The sequence below is a fragment of the Carex rostrata genome, chromosome 3 (genome assembly GCF_964058835.1).
Source record: "Carex rostrata chromosome 3, lpCarRost1.2, whole genome shotgun sequence".
NCBI classification, from domain to species: Eukaryota; Viridiplantae; Streptophyta; class Magnoliopsida; order Poales; family Cyperaceae; genus Carex; species Carex rostrata.
Window position 1 is genome coordinate 9,697,905 of NC_135920.1, and position 27,330 is coordinate 9,725,234.

General features: G+C 33.2%; 3 protein-coding genes across 3 annotated transcripts; 2 read left to right on the forward strand and 1 right to left on the reverse strand.

Annotated features, from left to right (window-relative positions):
• The first annotated feature begins 1,933 nt into the window (after window positions 1-1,933).
• LOC144551358 (mitogen-activated protein kinase 6-like) lies at window positions 1,934-7,013 on the forward strand. The gene is made up of 7 exons (XM_078299306.1): window positions 1,934-2,274; window positions 3,198-3,327; window positions 3,697-3,834; window positions 4,954-5,286; window positions 5,431-5,614; window positions 5,999-6,183; window positions 6,702-7,013. The coding sequence occupies exons 1-6, from the start codon at window positions 2,126-2,128 to the stop codon at window positions 6,169-6,171; spliced, it is 1,107 nt and encodes a 368-aa protein (XP_078155432.1). The 5' UTR covers window positions 1,934-2,125; the 3' UTR covers window positions 6,172-6,183; window positions 6,702-7,013.
• Window positions 6,897-10,085, reverse strand: LOC144551357 (putative polygalacturonase). The gene is made up of 5 exons (XM_078299305.1): window positions 9,584-10,085; window positions 8,446-8,566; window positions 8,140-8,314; window positions 7,954-8,024; window positions 6,897-7,855 (listed from the first exon to the last, which is right to left on the reverse strand). The coding sequence occupies exons 1-5, from the start codon at window positions 9,956-9,958 to the stop codon at window positions 7,158-7,160; spliced, it is 1,440 nt and encodes a 479-aa protein (XP_078155431.1). The 5' UTR covers window positions 9,959-10,085; the 3' UTR covers window positions 6,897-7,157.
• Window positions 10,086-22,591: 12,506 nt separating this feature from the next.
• On the forward strand, window positions 22,592-26,673 carry LOC144551359 (uncharacterized). Its single transcript, XM_078299308.1, has 4 exons — window positions 22,592-22,989; window positions 23,827-24,088; window positions 25,595-25,662; window positions 26,054-26,673. Exons 1-4 carry the CDS (start codon window positions 22,855-22,857, stop codon window positions 26,342-26,344), a joined length of 756 nt encoding a protein of 251 aa, XP_078155434.1. The 5' UTR covers window positions 22,592-22,854; the 3' UTR covers window positions 26,345-26,673.
• The last annotated feature ends 657 nt before the right edge of the window (window positions 26,674-27,330 follow it).

Below are 27,330 nucleotides of genomic sequence, written 5' to 3' on the forward strand. Positions count from 1 at the left end.
CTATCCTCAGTTTTTTTTTTTTAACTGAGGGTTTACTGTAGCACGAGGTCTGTGTTTGAATTCGGTAACTCATTAAAGTTTTCAAGTTTGACGAAACTGAATGGCTTACTGCTGTAGAAATAATTTTGATTGACTTAATTGGTCTCATCAGTAATAAACCCGATAGTCCTAACAAATACAAAGCAAAAGAAAAAGAATAAACAAAATAGAACTCTAATAAAAAACCTCAAAAATTAATTCCATAATACAAGTTTTTTTTTCAATTTAATTACATTATCAAATTATTCCTACATCAGTAAGCCATTTAACTTCGTCAAACTTGAAAATTTTAATGTGCTTCCGAGTTTAGACACGCGATCTCATTTATGTGAAAAATCTTTTAAAATATTTGAATAGTTGATGCTTGTCAGAAACTGATAAATTGAATCAATATAATATGGATCATTGAGTTTGAAAAGCCTTTCATCAATTTCAATATTTGTTTCTGGTGATTTCTGATCAAACTATAATATGGATTGAGTTTGATACGCAGACTGGAGATGCGCAAATTGGTGCGCATAAACTTTTTTTTTTGTGTGTGTGTTTATTCATCGAGAAGTATAGGCCCCGCTGAATATTGGATAAAATCATCTATTGATTATTCATCCAGAAGCATGGACCTCATATTTTAGTCAATAATTTTTTTTTTTTTTTGCTGTTTATTCATTGAGAAGTATGAGCCCTACTCACCAATCCGCTGACCAATCCCTCTAAGCTATGGCGTGAACATGCAAAATTGAAAAAAAAGAAAAGTAGGTGCTACGGTGTGAACATGCAAAAAAGAAAAATTGTTGCACATTCTCAATTTGTACATCAGTTCAATTTAGTGTACAGACTAGGGATGGCAACGAGCTGTTAAAGAGCGAGTTAGGCCACACTCGTACTCGGCTTGTTAGTGTATCAAGCTGAGCGAGCGAGTTTAGATTTTAGGTCCCGAGCTAAAACTATTGCTCAAGACCGACTCGTGACTTGTCCGAGCGAGCCGAACTAGCTCGTTATTAGCTTGGCAGATTTATAAATTTGTATATTTTCTTTCATACTATATCTTAAATTTTTATAACACATCTTATTAATTATGACTAAAATAAAATAATATTTATATGACTAATTACTGAGGAAGACTCTTAATTCAATTGTAATTAAGCAAATCAACTACTATAAATTAAGTTTACAGCTAAATTCATACATATAAATATATCAAAATCCTAAATTCATACAAATATATTCACAAAATAAATTCATGCATACCAAATCAAACAAATTCATACAAATTAACTTAATTGCTTATAATTAATTCACACATATTCCATATAAAATTACCAATCAATTTAAACACAGTCCAAAGTGCAATTGCCATAACACTGGCTATAACATCCATAGACCATAATATCCCCAATCTGAAGTGAACAGATCCGATTAAACAATTAAACTATGTATATTAAATAGCTCGTTAATGATCGAGCTGGCTCGTGCCGAGCCAAGCCAAACTCAAACTCATTAATTCTGGCTCAAGTATGTAGCGAGCGAGCTAATTTTAACTCGATCCACTAACGAACGAGCTGTTACCGATCGAGTCACGGGCGAATACCAAGCGGTTCACGAGCCACGAGCTTTTTTGCCAGTCCTAGTACAGACTGAATATGTCTGGATGGTAGGAATTTAATTTCGATAATTTGAGTGGTGAGTGTTTAATTTTAATTTACTAGAGCGCCAAATTAACAAAATTTCGGTTTATAGTTTCAGTCTTTCAGACATACACAGTGGTAAATCTTTTTTTTTTTTTTTTTTTTTTGAGGTGATAAATCTGGGGTTTTGCTCACTTTTGCATTGCTCTGTTGTGTTGACCTTGAATGTCTAAAGTCACCGGTTATATTCCTTGATAGATCTCGGCCACGGGCTGCTCTGCTTTTTTTCTTTTTTGTTCTAATGGAAACGACACCGACGCGTTAACATCTATCAATCTGACTATTCGCATTCGCACGCACACCATCTCCACTTCCCTTTTCCTTCCCTTTTCCTCCGTACTCCCAAAAACAAAACCTAATTTCATTTCAGATACCAAGTTTCAAATTGTGGGAGAAAAGTCATGGCGACTGGAGACGGACAGATGAACGGGATCCCGACCCATGGTGGCCGCTATGTGCTTTATAATGTCTATGGAAATCTATTCGAGGTACCCTCCAAGTACGTCCCTCCTCTCCGCCCGATCGGTCGAGGCGCCTATGGTATTGTTTGGTGAGTTTTTTTTTTTTTTTTTTGTATCCCTCCACTACAGTTTGAAACTTTTCCCCATGATCCTTACTTTCTAAAGAATAATTCTAAAAAGGTAAGAGCTATTACTATAAATACTACATACTAAAGAAAGATCGTATCTAGTAGTAGACTAGTACTATCCACTGGCCTATCAGGACTGTTATTTTTACTTGAAATAGAGCTGATGCTTTTACTTGAAATCATGCAGCTCAGCAGAAACATCAATTGGTATCTGTGTAGCTCGAGAGAAAATCAATATTTCTCATCAGTAATGACTAATTGAGAGTCAATTAGAAGGGAGTCATTATGTTGTTGGTTATAATGCAAAGGGAGAACAACCCAGTTAAGATGGTTGGTGCTTGACAGCTTGAATATATTTTCTGGTGGAAAGCTATGCCACTACCATGTGTATATATTAGACGTCAATTCAATATAGGCCCAATTTCAGAAAAAAGAAAAAAAAACTTCCAACAAGAAACTCAATTACCCCCAATTTCAGAAAAAGAAAAAAAAAACTTCCAACAAGAAACTCAATTACCCTATTATTTCTGTAATTCAGTAGTCGAAAAAATAATAAAAATATAAAATAAAATAATAAGCTGGTTGGTGTTGCTCATAATGCTTTGGACTGGAGGTACCATTACAGAAGTGTTATCATTGCAATACCAGTTTGGAACCTGACCAGTGTGGGTACCAAAATGAAGGATAAAACCTTGTTATTCTGACATGTCAAATGCTGCCCTTTCCAGTTACTTATAGAAACCAATCCAGCTCTGGTTTCTGTCAAATATTTTTTCTTGTGTTTTTGACTTGTACCTATTTTTTCCAATCCTCACATTTGTTGAAAGTAGAATTTCGCACAGCCATATAGTTAAGTACAAAAATGCTTCTTTTTTCCATTGCAGTGCTGCCAAAAATGCAGAGACCAATGAAGATGTTGCCATAAAGAAAGTTGGAAATGCATTTGAAAACCGTATTGATGCCAAGAGAATTTTAAGGGAAATAAAACTTATGCGTCACATGGATCATGAAAATGTAAGAATCTTTTTAAATGTGTTTTCTTCATTGATTGGCTGCTGTTTTTGAAATTGCAAATTGGGTTTCTATATTGTTTATGATTTATTTGATGCTTCTCATGGAATTCTGGAATCAAGGCATGAATTCGTAATTAATCTTTTTTTGTTCATAAATAATATGTTGTATCTTTCTTTTTGTAGCTGTTATGATTTAAGTTGAAACATTTTATGGGTAAACATGAATATGGCTGGATTTTATGATTCTTAAAAATCCAAATGACCTTTACTTGGTTTTATAATCCTGAATCAATAGCTTCCATGGCCTTTACTAAATATTGATTATTATATTATGTGAAGAATGATTACTATTTTGCTCTTATTGAAACAGGTTATTGCAATAAAGGACATTGTACGCCCACCACAAAGGGAGAACTTCAATGATGTGTACATTATTACTGAGTTAATGGATACAGATCTCCATCAGATAATACGCTCCAACCAGCAATTAACCGATGACCATTGTCAGGTCTGTTACTTCCTATCGTTGAGCCTTGACTGATTCTAGCTTAGCCTCATAGTACTATTTTAAGGAAATTACAAGCTAATGAGTGCAAAGCAAGAAAACAAGTCGGAAAACAAAAAAAGCGATCTGGTTGTTTCTTTAATTGGTGTAAATTGCCCTGTGATGTTTATATACCTCTCCAACTGGATATGTCATTAAAGAATAAACACATTTCAACGTTTAGAAGGCCCCATACTAGGATGGTACTTAATTTAGGCTCTGACATGAACTATCAAGAAAACATTTCTATAGAGCTCGAAACTTACCTTTACAATATCCATACTCCTAGAAAGTGTGATTGTAATATGCTGGAATGGACCCAACATGACCTTATTGACACATTTCCGATTTACACATATGTTTCCTTTTCAAATAGTAGGCCATCACAATTTAAAATGTTATAAATATAACAAAAGAACACATTTCTGGTTTACACATATGTTTTCCTTTTCTGGTCTACACCTGGATACTCGATATATATTTTTTAGCTTTCTGTTTGCTGAAAGCATCTTCTCTCATCCTTGCATTTAGAATGAATATTTTGTGTTTGTTGGTATGACATTGTGAAAACCAATAGTTAGTCATCTGTGGGTTAGTAGATTGCCCCTAGCATTTTTCAATTTACCCTTAGGTTATAACAGATTGCTTGATGCCCAGTTTATAAGTGGATAATCTAAAATTTAAATCTTCATAGGTTTTGTTTTAGATGTTTGAATCAGCCTCCTTGCAAAAATGCAAGGGGAAGGCTGCCTAGAAATTCCCTTCCCCAGACCCCACAACATGTGGGAGCTTTTGGCACTGGGTACGCTCTCTTTATAGGTTTTGTTTTAGTTCACTTTAAGCCTTGAGGAAAAAGAAAAATTATTTTAGGTTAGGGGCAAAATCATCAATATCGATTAGAATACATCTTTTCAATTAAGTCAGATAATAGATTACCATCTGGAATTATTACAATATATTGGTGCAAGTTATTTCAAATGTAGTGAAACACTGACTATTATTGGGGGAAAGAAAGAAATACAAAAGTCATCTCTTAAAACCTAAGATGCCATGGTATCTAACTAGAATATTGTGCTTTCACAGTACTTTCTATACCAGTTGCTACGCGGATTGAAGTATGTACACTCAGCAAATGTACTACACCGTGACCTCAAGCCGAGCAATTTGCTGTTAAATGCCAACTGTGACCTGAAGATTGCTGATTTCGGGCTTGCCAGAACCACTTCTGAGACCGATCTCATGACTGAGTATGTTGTCACACGTTGGTACCGTGCACCTGAGCTTCTTCTTGGCTGCTCTCAGTATACTGCAGCCATAGATGTGTGGTCGGTTGGTTGCATTATGGGAGAGATCATTACCAGAGAACCTCTCTTTCCGGGGAGAGATTATGTGCAGCAGCTTAAGTTGATTACCGAGGTATGATTTGTCTGGATTTCCGTGGAAAGTTCAAATGTATGTATCATTGGCACTTGCCAGTCCACAGACAAATGCAAAGTGATGATAGTTATGGTTAACCATATGAACTAACTTTCTTTTTATTTTTTGCCCTTTATCGAAAAGTTAATTGGCTCGCCTGACGACACAAGCCTAGGCTTTCTTCCAAATGATAACACAAAGAGATATGTCAGGCAACTTCCATGGTTCCCAAGGAAGATTTTTGCTCTTCAGTTCCCTACAATGTCTCCTGGTGCAATTGACTTGCTGCAGAGGATGCTTGTGTTTGATCCTAGCAAACGCATTACAGGTACTTCGAAATTGCATTGAATTCTTATTTACATAGTTGCCAAACAAAATTAGAAATATCATCCTCATAAAACACAAGACAAATAGGGGAGAAAAATAAATATAGAAATAACAGACAGTTCCCTAGGATTGTGGCTTTTTTTTGTTTTTTTGTTTTTTTGCAAAAAATGAGGATCTAAGTCCTCATTTGTGTATATTGATTGGTGGGGAAGGTACCCTATGATTGTTAACTTGTACATGGGTTCTCTTGACAGTATTAACCCCATGTTGATAATTAATATTCATTAGTTTACAACAAATTCTGGTGGATACTTTTTTCACAGTTTTTTTTCATAAGCACTTTTTAGAAGTGAACCCCTATACTATTGGCTTTAATGCATTGTAGTTGACGAAGCTCTGCACCACCCATATTTGGCCTCTCTTCACGACATAAATGACGAGCCTGTTTGCCCGACTTCCTTTAACTTTGATTTTGAGCAGCCCAACTTTACTGAAGAGAATATAAGGGAGCTCATTTGGAGGGAATCTCTCGCTTTTAATCCCAATCCCCCTTTTTAGGAAGATAAAAAGGTTCGTCCAAATGATATTTTTTCAAAAGTTTAACGAGTTTCCTTCAAATGAACAATAGAAATATGTATAAGATCATTGTCAGTGGAGGGAGGAAATTTATTCATTGGAGTCTATACATATGATTTTGAAGGTTTTGTCATTACTGTCGATTGAGGGGGGTGGGGATCACTTGGCATTTTCTTATTTTCACAATCTTTAAAAACAAAGGCCTAATTTTGAAATCCAACACTAGTAATATGATCTTATATTATCCGCATATTATGTCTATAAAATATGATGTGATTTGATGTATGTTTCACCGTATATCAAGTAATTAAAATTTTAACGGTTATGTATCATCAATACTTAAGTTGCATGTTATTTGACTGTTAGGTTATCTACATGTTCAATAACATATAATTTAGTTTTCAATTTCAATTTTTTTTTTTTTTTTAAATCAGTTGTGGAGATAGTGAAAATAAGGTCAATCTTGGTGAAGTTTTATCGTAGTCGTTAAAGTAAGCTATGTATGATCGTAGGTGTTTTGAATTTACCTTGCTCAAGACAGACTGTGCAGCGAGAAATGAAGCTTGGTTAATGTTTTTTGTTTTGTTTTTGTTTTCTAAAACCTGGTTGAGGTGGAAGAAGACTAGATTAGAGATCATATTAATTGCAAGTAATTTACCGAGTGATTTGTAAAGTAGATCAGGTTTGCAGTATGTAGTGCATCTTAGTTTATTGCCAAGGCTTGTTTGATTTTTAATTTATTATCTCTCCATATTACGGGTGAATAGCTGTAAAGTTTTCTGGAATTGATTCTCATATCTAATCATGATTCCAAAACAACTGGAAGATACATATTATCTTATTATGTTATACATAAATTATCTTAGTGTTATACATAAATTATCTTTAATCAGACAATTCAAGGAACCTAGGAGCATTAAAATAAGTGCTCCTGGCATTCGTAAAGTGCAACTCTACAAGAAATCTTGTCAATAGTAACCCTTGAAGGGGCACTGATTGATGATGACCTTATCAATGGCAAGAGGTTCTTTCGGGAATGCACATGGTTTCCCAGGACCTTGATTGCGGATCTGAGCACAAGGTGCAGGGGTGACACCGCTTGCCACGCCCTCGACATTTGTGCAATTCCATTGTATCAAATTTGATTCTATCACCTGGGCAGTCACATTCGACATGCAAATGCCCTTGAAATGATCATCTGGTAACCCTTCTAATTTAGCAACCATGGTTGCATTCTCAGCATAAACATTACTATAGTTGATCCCGGTAACGTTGGGCAATGCTTTAGGGTCGAATTTATCATCCGGGTGTTGCCCGTAGTTACTGGTCATCCAAAACACCCACTTGATGGTGTAGAGATTCATTCCATTGAGAAAAATGTCCTTGACATAACCTCCCCTGCCAACACCTGACTTGATGCGAACACCTGATTCTGAATTGATGGCTGTGATGTCTTCGGCACGAACATTCCTGATCCCACCAGACATTTCGCTACCAAGGGCTATGACAGCACTAGTGGGTGAGATGCATGTGAGTCGTCGGATCGAGATGTTCTCGCTTGGCATGCCAACAGCAATACCATACTGGTCCCAGCCACTCTTTATGGCAATGCAATCGTCGCCTGAGACTATGTAGCAGTCCTCAATACGGACTTCAGAGCAAGAATCTGAAAAGCAAATCAATCCAAGTTTCCAATGAGTTGTACGATGCAAATACATTTTAATGTTCGTGAAGAAAAGCAAGAATTGGTGAGCATTAGCATACCCGGATCAATTCCATCGGTGTTGGCTGAATCAGTAGGAGCAAGCACTGTCACGCCAGAAAATATCACATTTCTGAAACGTTAAATAACACAAAATAGTTCTAGTGAGGCCTATATATATCTTGAGAAAACAATGAATACTGAAAAATTGTTTTGCTTAGTAATGATTTAATATGTTGGGGCCATACTTGCAATAGACAGGATGGAGGTTCCAGGAAGAGGAGTTGACAAAGGTGACATTGGAAACGAGAATGTTTTCTGAATACATGATCTCTAGCAAATAGCCCCTAGTGTAGTTAAGTTCTTTGGCATGGAACTTGTCCCACCAGATCTGTCCTTGCCCGTCTATCGTACCGTTGTTTCCTGCTCATTGCAAAGTTAAAGACGAGAAGTCAATAATTAATTCCATGCAACAAAAAAAAATGTAATATATATAAAATTAAGCTCATGGCCAGAGTAATTTGTATGATTAAGGTTTTAATGAATATATGTACCTGTTATAACTACATCAGTGAGATTGAAACCGGCAATGAAGTTGCTGTGCCTTGGCCCAGGCAAGTCTCTTCCTCTTCCGTATGACTTCAAAGGTGCAATCGGTGGGTAGTCACTAATATTCTGCATATATTACAAAATAACTTTATTTTTTATAACCATCTTATATTTCCATCAAAGTAATTCACAAAACAGGAGCTTCAATTCAATCACATTACTACTACAAGGTGTCAATCTCATTCAAAATTCCTGCCGCCTTGACCGACATCTAATAAATTCCCCCACCAATTGTCAACAAAAGCCACCGAATTGCAGGACTAATCAACCATGAAATAAATACCTTATGTGATACAGAGATACACTATTTAAAACAATATAAAAGTATTTTCTAAAAAAATATTAAGGTATAATATTTGACCATTATTACGCATTTTTTCCACGGACTGACCAAATTAATACCCAAGCGTGGTTGATATTTTTTTTCCGCAAACAGAAATTTGACTCGTGCAAGTCCACATTTGATGAACAAAAGACGAACGTTCCCTTTCTCATTTTATCATCTCCAGTTAGAAGTTAAAACAAACAGGCAGAGACAGAGTCTAAGAGTCAATTTATGAGAAAATTGTGATATCCATTTGCTAAAAAAATGGATAATAGGAGGACATGTCAAAATCAAGATTGCAACAACTCTAGCATGCGCAATCATCGCAATTCACATAGAAAAAGTGAATCAAAGCTGATGCAATCTATATCCCAACCCGTACAAACGGATTTTTTTTTTAAACTATAAATAAGAAATAATATTTTATTAAACTAACTTGATTTTTTTTTTACAAAAATTATAAGAACTGAAATATCATTTGGTTTTTCCACAAGTTTTACTATTATTATTTTTTATTGAAATCTTTAAAAATAGCTACGACCAAAATATCATTTTAGTTCTTATGATTTTTATAAAAATTAAAGCAATTAAGTTAGTTTGATAAAATATTATTTTTTATTTATAGTTTTTAAAAAAAATTCGTACAAACGCAACAAACAGAAACAGAACCAAAACGGAATATAAATAATTAAATTTCGCTAAGGGCATTAATTATAAGGACGAAAAAAAGAGAGCAAGAAGCTTGATCGAGTACTTACAGTAGAGGCGAGAATAACAGCGCCCTGTTCGAGGAAAAGTGTGAAGTGGCTGGTCAGGTTGAACGGCGCCGTCAGCCATTTTCCAGGCGGGACCACCAGCATTCCACCGCCTTGTTTCTCGTACTTGGTCAGCTCAGCCACCGCCTTTTTGAATGCGGCCGTGTTGCTTGTCTTGCCGTCTCCCACCGCACCGAAGTCCTTGAGATTGACCGTGTGGGCTCGGCATGGCTGAGCGACTCCAGCTGCTGACAACTGGGGTCCACCCCTGCGGGGTAGCATCTGTTTGTACTTGCATTCGCCGGTCGGGAAGAAGGAGAGGAGAGAGATGAGGCACAGGGATAATAAAAGGTAATTGGGTATCTTGATCGGAGCCATTTTTAGGAGAGTGTGTACCGGTGGAGGTGAATTATAAAAAGGACAGAGCGGTTATGGAATGGTTATGCTATGCTTCTTTTATAGATGGAGATGGGAACGGGGAGCCGGTATTAATGGATTAAATTGTTGGATTTGGAGGGAGTCTGGGAGTGTCAATAACGGAAAAGAAACTGAAAATCCCTATGAATAGACCGGGTGCTCCCGGTCTTTATCACTAAATTGTGGGTCCCTAATGGTTTTCGGGGATTAGGTTACACACAGATAGGCTCGGCCTTGTTATTTTTGGAAGTAAGTGATAGGCTATCTTTTCCTTGAAAAGAGGTATGATTAATAAATCTAAATCGTGCATGTGTCAATTCCCGCGGGATATGCTCTGAGTCTCTGATGAAAACGACAATTAAGTTGTTAAAATTATGATGTATTTGCCCAAGAAAGAATGTCTTTGGGTAGGCGTTTAAGGCAACAAAATATTTCGTGCAAGCATCAAAGGTAAGGGGAATAAAATTTCAAAGACGTGGTACACAAATTCGAAAATAGGAACAGTAGGAAGTAGGTCTGGACTCTGGACGAGTCCGCATCTTCTGCATTAACTCAAAAGAAAATCAATTCTCTTTTGAGTTTAATGCATCTCGGCCGTCTGATCAGAATCAGAATTAGAATTAATTCGGTCCACGCCTATAACGCACAGGGCCTCTAATATAGTAATATTAATGCGGATCTCAATTGGACGGTCCTGATCTATTAACGGATGTGCCATTAATATAGAGGATACAAATTACTCGAATTTTAAGACGTTAAAATGAAGCAACTAATCATAACAGGATATTATCTTACAATAATATTATTGATACTTTTGTCGAGAATTTTTTAAATAGATAATTAAAAAAAATCTTAGTATATTAGCATCATCATTCAACATACAAGTAGAGTGCTAATTCAACTATGTACAATTGATCATTATTTTATGATTGTTTAATTATAAAAATTAAAATTTCAACTGTTCAATGCAGGGTAAATATTTATCATATTTTATCAATTTTCATAAGCATATTAAATATATGTTTCTTATATTGGTTACGAAAATAATATATTTCCTTTAGGTTATGTCTAAGTGTCGAATTTAAATGAAAAATTCATTTATACATGCTCCGGAGTTTGATAAAGAAAGGTCAATGTAGAGGAGAGGAAGAAAAAGAGAGAGAGAAAGTGTCATGAATAAATAATCAATGTGGATATTGTTATAAATAAATTAAGTTATGGATGTTCATTTGAAATTCTTCACTAATTGCATCAAAACACTTGTTTATTAATGGAATTAAATTAGATGACTTGTTATTTACATTTTCTATTTATAAATAGAGGATTGTAAGCTTGTATTATGTACACACAAGAAAAATATATGATCAAAAGATAGTCATTGGCCTACGGGCTTTGTCTGAAATCAAAAAAAAAAAAGAAAAAAAAAAAGAAAGATAGTCATTGCTATACATTCTCAATATCTTGTTTACTTTATTTATCATTATTTTACAATAAATATTTATTTATTTTGTAACTTTTAACATTCATCTCAAAACTTCTCCTAAAAAAATATGTTTTATCTCCCTATTAATTATTATAATTAATTTAGATAGTTTTTCATTTAAAATTTATAACTCTTCTTATTTATACATTCTCTCTATATTATTTACTCTTCTTTATTTTTATATTTTATAACACAAACGAGTATATTATATTGCTCCCCGGAGAAGTTAAAAAGGGGGCATGGAGAAAATAATGATTTTTTTTTCTTATTTATTTTATAAAGTCTATTTTTTTGTTTTCAATTTAGAAAATAACAAATTTAACTTTCTTCTCAAATGTTTATTTCTTTCTGCAATACATTATTTGGAGTCATTTTTGTTAAGCGGACAAATGCATATATTTCAAGTTAACTGTGACACAACAATTTTGTTTTGGTTTGTGATAGTTTTAGACGATTCGTATGGTTGTTGTTAGTGCTATCTGATTACTTAGGGGTGTTCGGCTTCACAATAAATTTTAAGTGGAGTTAAGAAGTACTTGTTCGGTAGAATCATATTAAGAAAAAAGTGTTAAGTAGACAAAAAAGGTGTTAAGGAAACTTAATCCAAGAGAAATGTTGGCTTAAAAGTTGAGACAAGAGAACTTAAGTTTAGGAATTTGAATAAAAAGAGTAAAAATTAATCCTCATTAAGAAAAGATTGTTCTCTAAAAAAAAAGTTTAAGAAATCTTGAGGAGGAATTGCCGAACAGGTCTGTTTAAATTTTCATACCCTTTGTATATATATCTAACCTTATAAACATTTTCTTTTTGATAAAATTATAGGTTTAAAAATAAATAAATAACTAAATATGACCCAACCATTACTTGAGTTGTGTTGACCAAGGATGCTGTACCGTTGTATGAATAAGTCTTACCTGGTCAGTGATGGACCATATTTCCAATAACTCAATTGGAAATATATATCGGCATTTAGATTGAACTAACACTAAAAAGCAAGAGGTTCAAATATGTTATACGGTACAATGGTACATTATGTTAGGCGTGTCAGTTGGGGGAACTAAATATATATCATGTCTGTGCGTTGCAACGGATACATATTATAATATTTAATAGAATATGAAGAGATTTTTTTGTTTGACATTCACACAAAATAAAAATAAATATTTAAATGAAAATGAAAGACAAATGAAAAAAAATCCAAATCCAAATAATAATTAACAATAAAAAAACAACAATAAATGAAAAAAAAAGAATCAAATATAACATGATTTTTTTTTTGAAGTATCATTGTTATTTAATATCTAATTTTCTTCGCAAGCAAAGCATGTTATTAAATAATTCAGAGGAGAAATGATATGCTAAGAAATAAAATTGAAAAAGCTATAATTAAATGATTAAAATAAGGATTTTCTCTACATGTATATTCTTGATGAAAATATTGATTAAAATTTCTCTACATATTATTTATGTACACGAAAGTTCTAGATATTCTTCATTTTTTCTCTAGATCAAAAGATATGATTGTTTTCATCAACACAAGATCTGTTATTCATCTATTCACAAAGATATAATAGCCCTAAACAAAATCTGAAAAGATATAATTGTTTCCATTTTCATTGTCAAAACTATAGGAAGAGGAGAAATGAAACGAAGAAAATAGAGAAATAAGAAAATAAGGAAATGGATCGCTAGGGATTTATTTAATTTTAATGTGATAAACCATGTAGCATTCTGTGTGACTAGTATGTTTTTAACTAAATTTAGCACGTAGATGTCCTGATCAGCCAACGTGTTTGATTAAAAATAAAATTTCGGATTGAATTTCAGCTGTCCGATCAAATATTCTGATTTTATGCATCTATTTTATGTTTTTTTTACGTGTAAAAGTCTAAATTTATTTGGACACGTACTCACCATACATACTGTCCACATGCAAAATTGTATCATCTTTCTGATTGGTCTGGATTTATTTCTATTTTTTTATATGTCAGTTAAATTTTTTTGAATTGATTAGTCATATTTTCATTTCATTCTTTTTCTTTATATCATTTAAGTAATGTTATCTCTCGATCAGTTGATATGTTATTTTGTTTGAGATATACATTTTTTTAAATATGTCAAAAAGTAGCAACTAAATTTTTTGTTTCCGCATGACGTCAAATTTGAATATTATTTTTCTTATCTGGCTATGTTTTAATTTTTTTCATGCCTTAACATCAAATCAAAATAAGGAGAAAACTTTTATTTTTCACAGTTCCTTTTATATTAAAGTAAAAAAAATACATCATATTGTACAGATAAAATGATTGTTAAAAAGTTACTTGCCAATAAACCAAAAAATAAAAATAGATTTTTTCTGTATTGGATAATGGAGTAAACAAGTAATATTTTTCGAAATAATTGTTGGGGATAAATACAAAAAGGAAAGAAAAAGTTATTGATACAAAGTAAACATGTGTAAAATATATTAAATATTGATCACATTATAACAAGCAGAAAATGGCAAATATTATGCCAGCATATTATACCCAATATAATATTTATATAAAAAAAAATGATATATAGATTAAAATATTCAATCAAGATCTAGAATTATTTCAGGAATAAGAAAAATGTAAGGGAAAAAATGCAAAATAGCAAAATATTATAAGTTGCTCCTGATATGCTTTTGTTAAAAATTAAAATGATACTGTAAATGATTATTTTCATTTTTATTGTCAAAACTATAGAGAAAGAGAAGAAATGAAACGGAGAAAATGGAGAAATAAAGAAATAATTTAATAACAATAATTGAAGATAACAGTAAGAAGAAATAAGAAAACGGATCGCTAGGAATTTATTCAATTTTAATGTGATAAACCATGTAGCAGTCTGTGTGTCAAGTATGTTTTTAACTAAATTTAGACTTCTACACATAAAATAAATGTATTTAATTAAAAGAAGACATATTATGTTATTGGAGGGTTGATATTCAATTCAAAAATTCATCTTTTAATCTCAGCCGTTGGTGGATCAGGATAACTACGTGCATAATATAAGAATGGAGATATGAAGTTGGCTACTCTACTTCCATAAGCATATGAGAGCATATGCTCATAAATTAGTTTTGCGTTTTCAATGTCCAAATGGTTGATTTGAAGCGCTTAACATGTTTTCCATATTAATATGTGTTTGGAGACAAATTTAACATTTTTTTGGAAATTTTATACTATTTTTTTCAGAATTTTTCATATTTTTTTATTATTTTTACGACTGTTTTGAAAATTTCTGAAAAATAGTAAAAAAATTCCAAAAAATATATAATTTGGTCTCCAAGCACATTCTAGTATGGAGAACATGTTGAGTGCTTCAGATTGACCATTTGTGCATTAAAACACAAAAATGACTTATTATGCTTATGGAAGTAGAGTAGCCAACCTCTCTCTCTCTCTCTCTCTCTCTCTCTCTCTATATATATATATATATAGAGGTTGGCTAATATCAAATCGATTGTTCTTGAGGTCTCGTGCAACTAAATCATTTTTTAATTTTCAAAATTCAAAACGTCAATCTGAACCGTTCAAGTTAATCTCTATATTAAAATGTGTTTGGAGACCAAATTTTATATTTTTCGAATTTTTTTTATTATTTATTAAGCCACTTTGAAAATCGCTGATCAAATGGTGGCTTAACAAAACAACAAAATTAAAAGCCACCGTTGGATCAACGATATTCAAAGTGGCTTAATAACTAGTAAAAAAAATTCAGAAAAATATAAAATTTGGTCTCGAAGCACATTTTAATATAAAGATCACATCTAATGGTTCAGATCTACTTTTTGGACTTTGAAAATTAAAAAATGACTTACTTGCACGGAATCTCAGGAACAATCGATTTGATATTAGCCAACATCTCTCTCTCTCTCTCTCTCTATATATATATATATATATATATATAACATGTTGACTTGGGTGAGCCATGGTGTAAAACGCGTTTGTACTCTATGCCGTATTTCCATTTTGAAAATTCAAACAACCGATTCGAACCTTCCAATATATTCTCTATATTGAAATGTGCCCGGAGACTAAATTTTACATTTTTGGAAAAAAAAATTACTACTTATTAAGCCACTTTGAAAATTGTTGTTTTGCTGTGAACAGTTAAAAAACAGTAAAAATTTCTGGACCGTCGGATCTGCAATTTTCAATGTGACTTAATAAATAGTAAAAAATTCCAAAAAATGTAAAATTTGGTCTTCAAGCACATTTCAATATGGAGAACATGTTGAGCAGTTCAGATCGATTGTTTGGATTTTCAAAATAGAAATATAGTGCTGTGGAGCACCAACGCGTTACACACCATGGCTCATTTTAGTCATCTCCTATAAATAGAGAGTGACAAATATGCATTCGATAACATATGGACCAAAATGCATACAGTCCACATTTGAAAATTTAAAATCCAAAAAGTCGATCTGAACCGTTCATCTTGTTCTCCATATTAATATGTGCTTGGAGACCAAATTTTACATTTTTCTAATTTTTTTTACTATTTATTAAGCCACTTTGAAAATTGGTGAACCAACGTGGCTGCTGATTTTACTGTTTTGTTAAGCCACCATTGGATCAGCAATTTTCAAAGTGTCTTAATAAATAGTAAAAAAATTCAGAAAAATGTAAAATTTGGTCTCCAAGCACATATTAATATGGAGAACAAGATGAATGGTTCAGATCGACTTTTTAGATTTTGAAATTTCAAATTTGGACCGTATGCATTTTGGTAACTCTCCCTATATATATATAGAGAGAGAGATAGGCTAATGTGCTTTCGGTAGCATATGGGCCAAAATACACACAGTCCAAATTTGAAATTTAAAAATTCAAAAAGTCGATCTAAACCGTTCATCTTGTTCTCCATATTAATATGTGCTTGGAGACTTCATATGTGCTTGGAGACCAAATTTTACATTTTTCTGAATTTTTTTACTATTTATTAAGCCACTTTGAAAATTGCTGATCCAACGGTGGCTTAACAAAACAGTAAAACCGTTGGATTAGCGATTTTCAAGTGGCTTAATAAATAGTAAAAAAATTCATAAAAATGTAAAATTTGGTCTCCAAGCACATATTAATATGGAGAACAAGATGAACGGTTCAGATCAACTTTTTAAATTTTTAAATTTTAAATTTGGACCGTGTGTATTTCGGCCCATATGTACCGAAAGCACATTAGCCTATCTCTCTCTCTCTCTCTCTCTCTCTATATATATATATATAGAGAGAGAGACTAATGTGCATTCGAATGTATATGAGTCGAAATACATATGGTCCAAATTCGACTTTTCAAAATCCAAACGGTCGGTCCGAACCGTTCATCTTGTTCTCCATATTAATATGTACTGGGAGACCAAATTTTTCATTTTTCTGAATTTGTTTACTATTTATTAAGTATTTTACAAAATTGTTGATCCAACAGTAGCAGATTTTGAAAAGTCAAATTTGGACCGTATGTATTTCGACCCATATATATTCGAATGCACATTAATCACTCTCTCTATATATATTATGAAGACCAAATATGTAATATATAGCAACATCTTTTTAACGTTTTCCTATACCGAAACTACACCTAATAATTTTTCCTATATATGATGGCGATTTTTTTTTAAATAGAATTCTTTTAAATTATTTGAACGGAACAAGCCTTCTTTGGTTAAATTTTCGAAAACTAGCCTCCACCGATCCGTAGGATCGGTGCAGCAAAAAAAATCCAATCTACACCGGTCCTAGAGACCGGTGGAGCCTGTTTTGCACCAGCCACAGATATACTGTGTGGCTATACTGCACCAAAGACCACACCAAAACCTCCACCGATCCACAGGATCGGTGTAGCTTCAGGATTTATCAACACGCCGCTATTTGAAGTGGATTTATTTGAGTACCATTTAAGCTATTTGAAGCTAGGTGTAGGTTTAGGATTTTCTGTGGACCGTTCAAGCTATTTGAAGTGGATTTATTTGAGTACCATTCTAACTCCGTATTTGTAAATTGATCTGGTCCACAGAAAATCAATATTTGAGTACTAATTGATTTATTTGAGTTATAACACGGGGCTTACACAGTAATTTATTTGAGTACTATTTAAAAGAATCCTCCACCGATCCGTAGGATCGGTGCAGAAAAAATATTGCTTTTCTGTGGCAATGCTTTTTCCGGATACGAAAATGAGTAAAAATTGGCTCCACCGGTAGGTTGGGTTTTTTTTGCTACACCGATCCTAGGGATCGGTGGAGGCTAGTTTTCGAAAATCTAACAAACGAAGGCTTGTTCCGTTAAAATAATTTAAAGGAATTCCATTTAAAAAAAAAAATCTATGATGGCAATAGAAATGTGTTAATTTTGTTGAGATTTTGATGTCCACCGATATTGGATGCCCCATCCAGTAATATAGTCGGAAATTAAATTAAATTTTTTTTTAAGAACAGAAGAAGGAACCAACTTTGTTGTTTACAGATTTTTTTTTTTTTTTTTTGATAAAAATGAGAATAAGTTTTTTCAACTTTAATATAGTAAAATGTGGGAATTCGAATCCTTTAGCCATTAGCAATAAATTGCTATAAGATTTAAAAAATGGAATAGTTAAAGTTGACGTTCCCTTTTTGTCAGAAATTTACTTGAGAAGACACAAAAATTATAAATATTTATTTTGATATTAACATTTTAAACTTTATGAATTATGGATCTATTTGTGAATTTTTCTTTGGTCTAATTTGCATAGAAGCTCACTATTCGCCGCTATAGAAGATCGAATAAAATATATTTTATATGTGAGCTGTTCACGAGTGCGTATCCTCTGAGATATCTCAATTTTTGCGTGACCGACGTGTCCGGTGCCTATTCGGGGGTGATGTAGGGGGTCAGTATTATGCGTGCTTTGAGATTCGTGTAGAACGTATTTAAACGGTTTGGATATTACATAAAGTCACGCAAAGTTTGAGATATCTCAGAGGATACGAATTCGCTGTGCACGACATCTATGCTAGATTTTTTTTTTTAATTTAGAATTACGTTAAAATAATTCATTAAAACAAGCCTCCTAAGACTTGATTTTCTGTAACTAGCCTCCACCGATCCCTAGGATCGGTGGAGCAAAAAAAATAAAAACTACACCGGTCCCTAGGACCGGTGGAGGCCCATTTGGCCCTGCCACACTCAGCTGCATGAAAAGCTACACAAATCAACCCTACACCGGTCCCTAGGACCGGTGGAGCCTCAAAACCATCTCTGCACCGATCCTGTGGATCGGTGGAGAATGTAGATATTTCAGGTGCGTCCCGCACCTTTCTTCTTCCCTCTTCTCCCTTCTTCACTTCTCTGCCGCCATTCTTCTTTCATTTTTTTTTTCATTATTTCGTTTTTTTCAATAGAATAGAGGAGTTGCCATATGAATAGATCGCCACCACCATTGTATTCAGCATCATCTCCTGATTATTATTGTGAGTTTTTTTTTACTCATATGTTTATATTTAGTGTTGTAAAATTAAAAAATATTTGGAGTTAATTTAGAGTTTGATTTAGTGTTTATTTTTTACTCATATGTTTATATTTTAGTTTTTTTTTACTCATATGTTTATATTTTGAATTTTTTTACTCATATATTTATATTTAGTTTATTTTTTACTCATATGTTTATATTTATTGTTTTTCTGTACTCATATATTATGTAGTGTTTTTTTATATGTTTATATATTTAGTGTGTTTTTTTTACTCATATGTTTATTAATTTAGTGTTTGATTTTTGTTCAGCAAAATGTCACTGCTATTGATCAATGTGTATTATGGTGGTAACCTCCAAAGCACTTCAACAGGTGTTGGTTATGACATAGGGGCTGCATTTACCTTTACTGTATCTGATTCTACCAGTTTTGCTATTATAAAACGGCAAATATACGTTGGACTTGAATTGCTTCCGAGTCGAGTCAAATTGACAATCAGGGTACGTATGAACACAGCACCGCCCGGATCGTACCATTTCTCATTATTTCGGATAGAAAATGAGGAAACTTGGGATGTCATTAAACAAACTGCAGCTCAAGTGGTTGGATTTAAGGTTATAGAATTGGTAGCTGAGGCGCACCAGGCTAGAAACCAAACCAATTATGATCCGTGTCCAGATAGTTTGCCTGGAGGTAGTAACACACCGTCGGTTCAGACCGGCTTTGATCCTAACTCGGGCAGTGTACCTGTACCCACCTACACACCTCCGGTTCAGGCCGGTGACGGCTTTTGTGAGCAATCAGATGAAGACACAGAATCTGATAGACGTTCTTTTGATGATGATGATTCAGATGAAGAATGGAATGCAGATATGGATGAAGCAGAGGCTGAAATGAACGACCGAGAAATATTGAAGGATTGGCACAACTTAATCCCATTCCTCAATCGAGGACCTAAGCATCCATGTTTCTCATTCCACGATGAATTGCCAATGCCATACGCGGATCGTGCATTTTTTGCAAACCCCCCCCAGGTTAGATGAAAAATTTGCTGAAGGTCAAATGTTTGAATCTAATTTTGATTTTAATAATAAACTTCATGAATATTACTAATTTTATACATTATAATTTTATCTAATTTTAAACTTCATGAATATTACTAATTTTACACATTTATAATTTTATACAAATTATAATACATATTACTAAAAAGTTACATTATACTACATGAATACTTAATTACACAAATTTATTCTACATAAATACTAAATTACACTAAATTAACATCAAATGAACTATAAATTAACACTACATTAGCACTACATTACACTAAATTAAAATCAAATAAACGCTAAATTAATACTACATTAGCTTAAATTACACTAAATTAAAATTAACACTAAATATACTCCAAATTAACACTAAATTACACCAAATACTAATTTCACACTACATTTCACAAAAACAATATAAAAATACTAAACAAACTAAATTAAATTAGTTATTTATTTTAATTCGGCTAAAATAAAAAAAATAAAAAAGTTGAATTTTTATCTTATCAAAATCGTAGATCTGAAGAGTTTCTAATTCTCTTCGACGATCTGAACATTTTGAAACAATTGGATGGAGAAATGGTTGAGTATATTGAAAGAATAAAAAAAAAAATTAGAAAAACTTACCGTTTGGAGAAGAAGCCTCGGACGGGGGAGAAGAAGGAGAAATGGGTGAGCTGCGGGACTGATTTTGAGAACAAAGCTCCACCGATCCTAGGGATCGGTGTAGAGCTTGCTGGGATCTTCTGTGGCCGAGTAATTGCGCTGAGGAAAAGTGAGCTACACCGGTCCCTAGGACCGGTGTAGTTTTGATTTTTTTTGCTCCACCGATCCTAGGGATCGGTGGAGGCTAGTTACAGAAAATCAAGTTTTGGGAGGCTTGTTTGAATGAATTATTTTAACGTAATTCTAAATAAAAAAAAAATCTCTATGCTACATATAGCTTGCACCAGCAGCTTTACAAGCAATTAATTCATAAGCAATTAATTCATTTGTCCGTTGGAGACTATTCATTCATCAATTTCAACATTCATTTTGTATAAAAAGTTTAAACGGTAATATATAGTGAATATGGATTTTAATTGTTATAAATGTGTAAATTTATTGGTGTCTATGATATTAACCTATAAATAAAATAGCACATGACATTTAAAGAGCAATACATCTAAGAATACATATTTTTTTGTCCTTTCTCTTAGCTCTATAATTCATAAAATTCAATATATATTCTCTCACAAACAAATATTTTATTAATTGTAAAAATATTATTTTGCTACAATTGTTGAAAGAACATCATCAACCTCTACTACGATTGTGTTCCCAGGCATACAAATTCAGCTTTTTCTAGTTAATTTCTGCTTTTTTTTATTCACATAAAGTATACAGGTTTCTTTAGTTTAGTCCACTAAATATTTGTAATTTGAATTTTTAAAGTAATTTCAAATGCTTACCAACCTTTTCTAATTTTTTTTTGCAACATTTTTACCTATTTTAGAATTTTTCATATTTTTTGATATTATCTTTCTAAATTTTTAACAATTTAAATTAAAATATAAGATAAAAGTTTGACGTAATTAGTTTACGTCACATCACGTGAAAAAATAATTAATAACATTACGTGACCAAATCACAACGTATTTGTCACATCACGTCACAGCGTTTCTATGTGTAAGTATACACACCCATGTAGACAACGGGTTCCGTCATAGGTACATGCACGTGAATCTGCAACCGAGAAGGAATTTTAATGTTTTTTTTCCATTATTTTTTGAGATATTGGAAGATCACTAATTATTAAAAAAATTTAAAGAATTCTGTTTGAGGTAGAATTTGCCCATTTCTTCGCCAATTAATCATACCACAATGTTACACTAATCTCATCAACTGTTCACTCTCAAATCTAGGATCGCCTAGTACTAAAAATATTGAACACAATCTTTCTGCTGTACCCTACTCTTAAATCTAACTGAAAGGTTAGAGCATCTCCAATCCAGCAATTGAAATTAATTGCTAAATAGCAGTTATAAAAATTTTAGCAATTCATCTGTTATATTGGAGCAATTAAATTAAATTGCTTCCTATATCCACATCAACACACCTTTCTTTTTTATTGGAGAGAGAGCACCAAATAATATTTTGAGCCAATCAATCAGACAGTGTATCATTAAACAATTACTTTTAAAGTAAATTTACTAATTTAAAAACTGGGATAAATCCCAACAATTATAGCAATTGACACAGAAATCCTAAAACAGTTACTATTGTAGAACAGTCTTCTGACCCCAAAGTGAAACCCTGAAATACCAATCGGCACTTATCCATCATATGTCATATCATTGAATTCCTTGAAATGGGCCTAATAAAACAAATTTATTAAAAAGGACCTGAAATGCCTTCATTTTATCTGGTACAGTTTGGCCCATTGAATAGCAAGAAATTTAATTTGTTTAATCAAATTTACAAAAGGGCTCACTTTTTCTTTCATAAAGCTAGCCCATTAAAGTATTATCATATTATGCATTTTTTTTTGTTGATTTATGGGAGATTTATCTTTAGAACTGAGAAAAAGAGCGTCTCCGGTGGTGGGGTAGCAGATCACAGAATCAGAGTTGGAGGAAGCGAGAGAACAGAAAGAGAAAGCTGTTAAATTTGAAATAATTGAGAAGCAAAAGAAACATATTATAAAAAAGAAGAAGAATCGATGTACTGTATCTGTATTTACACAAGCAACAACAGTTCCAATTTCTATTCGCTTAAATAAGAGACAAGGAAAGAGAGAAAGGGACAAGGGGGGAAAGAAAAGAAGAAGAAGAAGAAGAGAAATCGAAGCAATCGGAGAATTCGAGGGATGAAGGAGGTGATTGTACACGTGTACGATGTGACGAACAGTGATTCTGATAAAACAAATAACACCATTTTACAGATCAACCGCATTTTTAAAGATCGGATCGGCCTTGGAGGAATCTTTCATAGCGCCATTCAGGTACTCTATTGCTTCTTTCCACTATTTCCTGCTCATTTTTTAGTTGAGTTCGTTCTTAATTAGGGTTAGGCTTTGTTGTCCCTTTCTTTTGATTAGACAAAAACGCATCTGGTTGCATCTGTAATTGCCCAATTAAATAATCTACTTTGAATGCTTTAGTTGGAAAAATCTGGGTTTTTGGGAGATTATTTACAAGATTTTTCTCCTATATAGACACAAAATGTCAGATATCTCAGTAACTGCAGTATCTGTGCCTAGTGAGGTAAATGTGGAGTGTGTTAGATTCTTGCTGTTGTCCTTCTGTAGCTGACATCAGAGAATCTTGTTGTAAGCTCTGTGGCCCTCTTTGGCAGCCCTAAGAATTGAATTCCAAACTCTAGTGTTTTGCAAGATAAATATCTTTCTTTTCTTTTGTTAGAAGCAAAAGTCATTACTCCTAGTCAAAACATTCATTTAATTCCTTTCTTTAGCACAGTGGAGTTGGAATGGTTGAAATAAATAGATAGGACTAATACGTAGATATTTGAGAGCTGGAAGCTTCAAGAATATGAAGGAAAACTACTTCATTCTTGTTTCTTGATTTTCAATAATGCATGTTCAAAAGTAGCATAAGTAAAAATCTTTTATCATAACTTGATATAGTGTTTCTTATCATAAACTGTTCAGTCAGAACTCTGTTTTTTTTCATGACATCATCAAAGTTATTACTAATTTGTATCAACAATTCAAATAAACGAGCTTACAAATTGAATACTTTCTTTTCGTTTGAGTTGACTTGCATGTTGAATTCTAATTTGTAATATAATCCTAGTAATCATCTGTGTTGCAATTGAACAGGTTTATGGTGAAGAGGAATGGTCATTCGGGTTCTGTGAGTATGGCAGCGGGGTGTTCAGCTGCCCACCTGGTAAAAACCCAATGTACACATACCGCGAAAAAATAGTACTAGGGGAGACAGATTGCTCAATTGTGGAAATAAAAGAGATTTTACAGAAGCTGAGCAGGGAGTGGCCCGGCAGTTCCTATGATCTCCTTTCCAAGAATTGCAACCACTTTTGTGATGTCTTCTGTGAGGAACTTGGTGTGCCTAAACTTCCAGGTCAGCCATCTCATCTATTTCCTTACGTATAGCTACTTCTTGTTGGCTTTTGAAGGGTGGGGGGTGGGGGGTTGCTTCTTTTGTGTGTGTGGCTCTGTGTCTGTGTGGTTACTGGTAGAAAGTTTTGTTGGTGTGTATATGGATCAATAGACAATGTGCAATCAACATTAAAGGATATCTTTTTTAATCATACAGTTATGGAAGGATGTATTTTTGTTTAGGTTGATCTGTTGGTCAACTCAACCGGAATGTAAACCTTGCTTGCTAATGCCCTGCTATGTGCTAATTTCTTATGATTGTATAATCCATATAACCCTGTTAACCTAAAAGTTTTGCATGATTAATCCAAATATGCCTCTGGAGTGTGACTTAATACTAGTTTGTTAGAAAGTGTGTAACTGTGTAGATTCTCATATATCTTGATATCAATAATACCAAGCTTCTAAATAGCGTTTATAGCGGTGTAGCGGGGAGACCAAAAAAAAAAGCTTTAGCGAATAGCGGAGCTATAGCGAAAGCTATTATAAATAGCGTTTTTTTATTTCAAAAATTATATTTTATATTTCTACTAATAGTAAAAAGAGTGATGCTTCTATGGACATAAGGGCCTATTTGTAAAATGAATATATTTTTATTTTCAAAGTTCAAACAGCCGATCCGAACCGTTCATCTTGTTCTCCATATTAATATATCTTTCGAGACCAAATTTTACATTTTTCTGAATTTATTTACTATTTATTAAGATGGGTATAAAAAATATCAAATTCAGACCATTGAATTTTGTACCCATCTTAATAAATAGTAAAAAAAATTAGAAAAATGTAAAATTTGGTCTCCAAGAACATATTAATATGGAGAACAAGATGAACGGTTCGGATCAACTGTTTGAACTTTAAAAATAAAAATATGTTCATTTTACAAATAGGTCCTTATGTCCATAGAAGACTTTGCCTAGTAAAAATGTCTCATCAAGAAAAATAATATCAAATTAATTAAGAAGTTCTAATATTATTCATATTAAACCAATACAAAGTTCAAATTGTCATTCAAAATATCCCCAATTCAAAAACTATCGATATATTTTATATTCAAAATATACCACTACCATATATTAATGCATGATATAAAATTTAATTGATATAGCGGTCTAGCCCGCACATGTTCCATTGTATTGAAATAGCTTAATAAAGTAAAAAAAAAAACCAATCTAGATATTAAGGCCCATTAAAATTGCAAAATCATGTTTTCAGAAAAAAAAAAATTGCAAAATCATAACCCATGTAGCATAGCGGACCGCTATTGCCGCTATTGCCGCTACGCGCTACGCGCTATAGCGGACCGCTATTACCGCTATAGCGGTCGTAGCTTGATTAGCGCAGTTTTAGCCCGTAGCTTAGCTTTCTGGGTCCAAAACCGCTATAGCGGCGCTATAGCTTCGCTATAGCTAGCTATTTAGAAGCTTGAATAATACTAATATAGATTCTCTAATAATTGCATTCGTTCCAGGTTGGGTTAACCGTTTTGCAAATGCTGGTGATACTGCTGTGGTTGTTGCTGGGAACGCTGCAGATAAGGTGTGAAATTTCTGTTTTTGCATTTTATTATTATACTCGGAATCTTTTAGGTAGGTAACAAGAGGAAGCCACTATAGTAATAATAGCCTTTAAAATTCTTCAAATCTAGTAGTGAAACAGAATGGTTGTGCATTAGTTGTGAACAAAAGCTGCATCTCTATGTTTTTCAGCTTCTATTCATCAAGGAGTACCTTTCATTTCCTAACTCTAAATCATGTCTAGATTTAGTATCTTTATTCATGAAAGATGTGAACTCAAGTCCCATGCTGGTATGGACCTGGTTGTCAGGCTGTTTTCATTACTCAAAAATTCATGTCGAATTAAACTGTAAAAATATAGATTTATTTTTATCATGTTATCTAAATGTTCTCTTTCCCCTCTGGTTTATCAGCTAAGGCAAGCTAAGACTGAGATAGTGAATGCTAGCAGAGTTGCATACCGATTCATGGCTGGTCTGACTGTTAGTAATAACAATAACAACCCGAACAACACCCCAGATTCACCTTCCAATACAAATAGGGTTAACATGCCTCGATTTCCAAGTGCCTGGCTTAAAAATGTAGTTTCGCCGCAACAAGCCAAGCCGTCAGCTAGCGGCTCTGTATCTCCACCTGACATAGATGATGATAAATCACCTTTGCACCGACAGCAACATGATGGCCTGGCAACAAGGGGTGAATGAATGAACAAGTTAATGGTTTTCTTACTGAAGTTTCAATTTGTGCTTGCAAGTTGTTAAAAAAATGTTTTACCTCTGGAGTATTGTGTTCTGGTGATTACGTGGAATTGCAAATTGCAAATGTGCAAATCTTTTACTTTTCTAGGATGGAGTAGGTATTTCGTTTGAGTAGAGATTTATTGTAGATTCATACTAAGTATGACATTGCAATGCTTGATTAAATTGCATTTGTTGATGAGCATTCATGTGTTTCTCTTTTGAAGGTATTTCACTCTGGTATGAAAGTGAAACTGTGTCAGAGTTTTGCAATATGAGGGCCCTTTTTCTTCTTATACGCTGAGTTGCTTGTAACTTCGTAACACATGGTGTCATGTAAATTAATTTTATTTTAGCAGACCAAAAACCAAATGTGATTAATTTAATCCATCTTACCTTGGAATAAACAATTTAATTTAGAGTAACTTCATTCCACAACCAAGCATGCACGTAGAATTCAAAGATAGGGAGTACATTTGGTTTTTTCACGAATTTTTTGTCAATTTATATAAAGTTGAGAATTTCACGAGAAATATTAACACCATATCAAGAGTAATCAGAGGAAAATGCAAAGGGGAATGATGGTTCAAAAATACTTGTGAAACAATGAATTTATACAACTATACTACAGAGCTCGCTCATAGAACTCAGAGAGATTCTCTACTAAGACACGCTTTCGTCTCACAGTCCAGATACATATATATTTTCGTCTTTTTTGTAATAAAATAAAAAATAAACGACTAAACAAAAAACAATCTACATGCTACATTGCAGGTTTACATTGGTTATGAAGCGATGTGAGAACATTGCTTCAATTAAAAGTGAACATTATGGATGACTTTTAAGGAGCATAGAAAGGATGGAGTGCAGTGCTTTTGTAGCAATTTGAACCTTGATTTGGCCTCTCCTTGGTGCAAGCCTTTTTTCTCCATTAGGCACCACCATACCAGTCT

What these genes read in the sequence shown, in the direction of transcription:
- LOC144551359 (XM_078299308.1), top strand. Translation starts at nt 22,855, where the DNA reads ATGAAGGAGGTGATTGTACACGTGTACGATGTGACGAACAGTGATTCT. An exon ending in TCTTTCATAGCGCCATTCAG is followed by an intron (nt 22,990 to 23,826) that starts GTACTCTATTGC and finishes GCAATTGAACAG; the next exon opens with GTTTATGGTGAAGAGGAATG. An exon ending in CTGGGAACGCTGCAGATAAG is followed by an intron (nt 25,663 to 26,053) that starts GTGTGAAATTTC and finishes CTGGTTTATCAG; the next exon opens with CTAAGGCAAGCTAAGACTGA.
- LOC144551358 (XM_078299306.1), top strand. Translation starts at nt 2,126, where the DNA reads ATGGCGACTGGAGACGGACAGATGAACGGGATCCCGACCCATGGTGGC. An exon ending in TAACCGATGACCATTGTCAG is followed by an intron (nt 3,835 to 4,953) that starts GTCTGTTACTTC and finishes GTGCTTTCACAG; the next exon opens with TACTTTCTATACCAGTTGCT. An exon ending in TCCTAGCAAACGCATTACAG is followed by an intron (nt 5,615 to 5,998) that starts GTACTTCGAAAT and finishes AATGCATTGTAG; the next exon opens with TTGACGAAGCTCTGCACCAC.
- LOC144551357 (XM_078299305.1), bottom strand. Translation starts at nt 9,958, where the DNA reads ATGGCTCCGATCAAGATACCCAATTACCTTTTATTATCCCTGTGCCTC. An exon ending in CTGTTATTCTCGCCTCTACT is followed by an intron (nt 8,567 to 9,583) that starts GTAAGTACTCGA and finishes TAATATATGCAG; the next exon opens with AATATTAGTGACTACCCACC. An exon ending in CTCCATCCTGTCTATTGCAA is followed by an intron (nt 8,025 to 8,139) that starts GTATGGCCCCAA and finishes TTAACGTTTCAG; the next exon opens with AAATGTGATATTTTCTGGCG.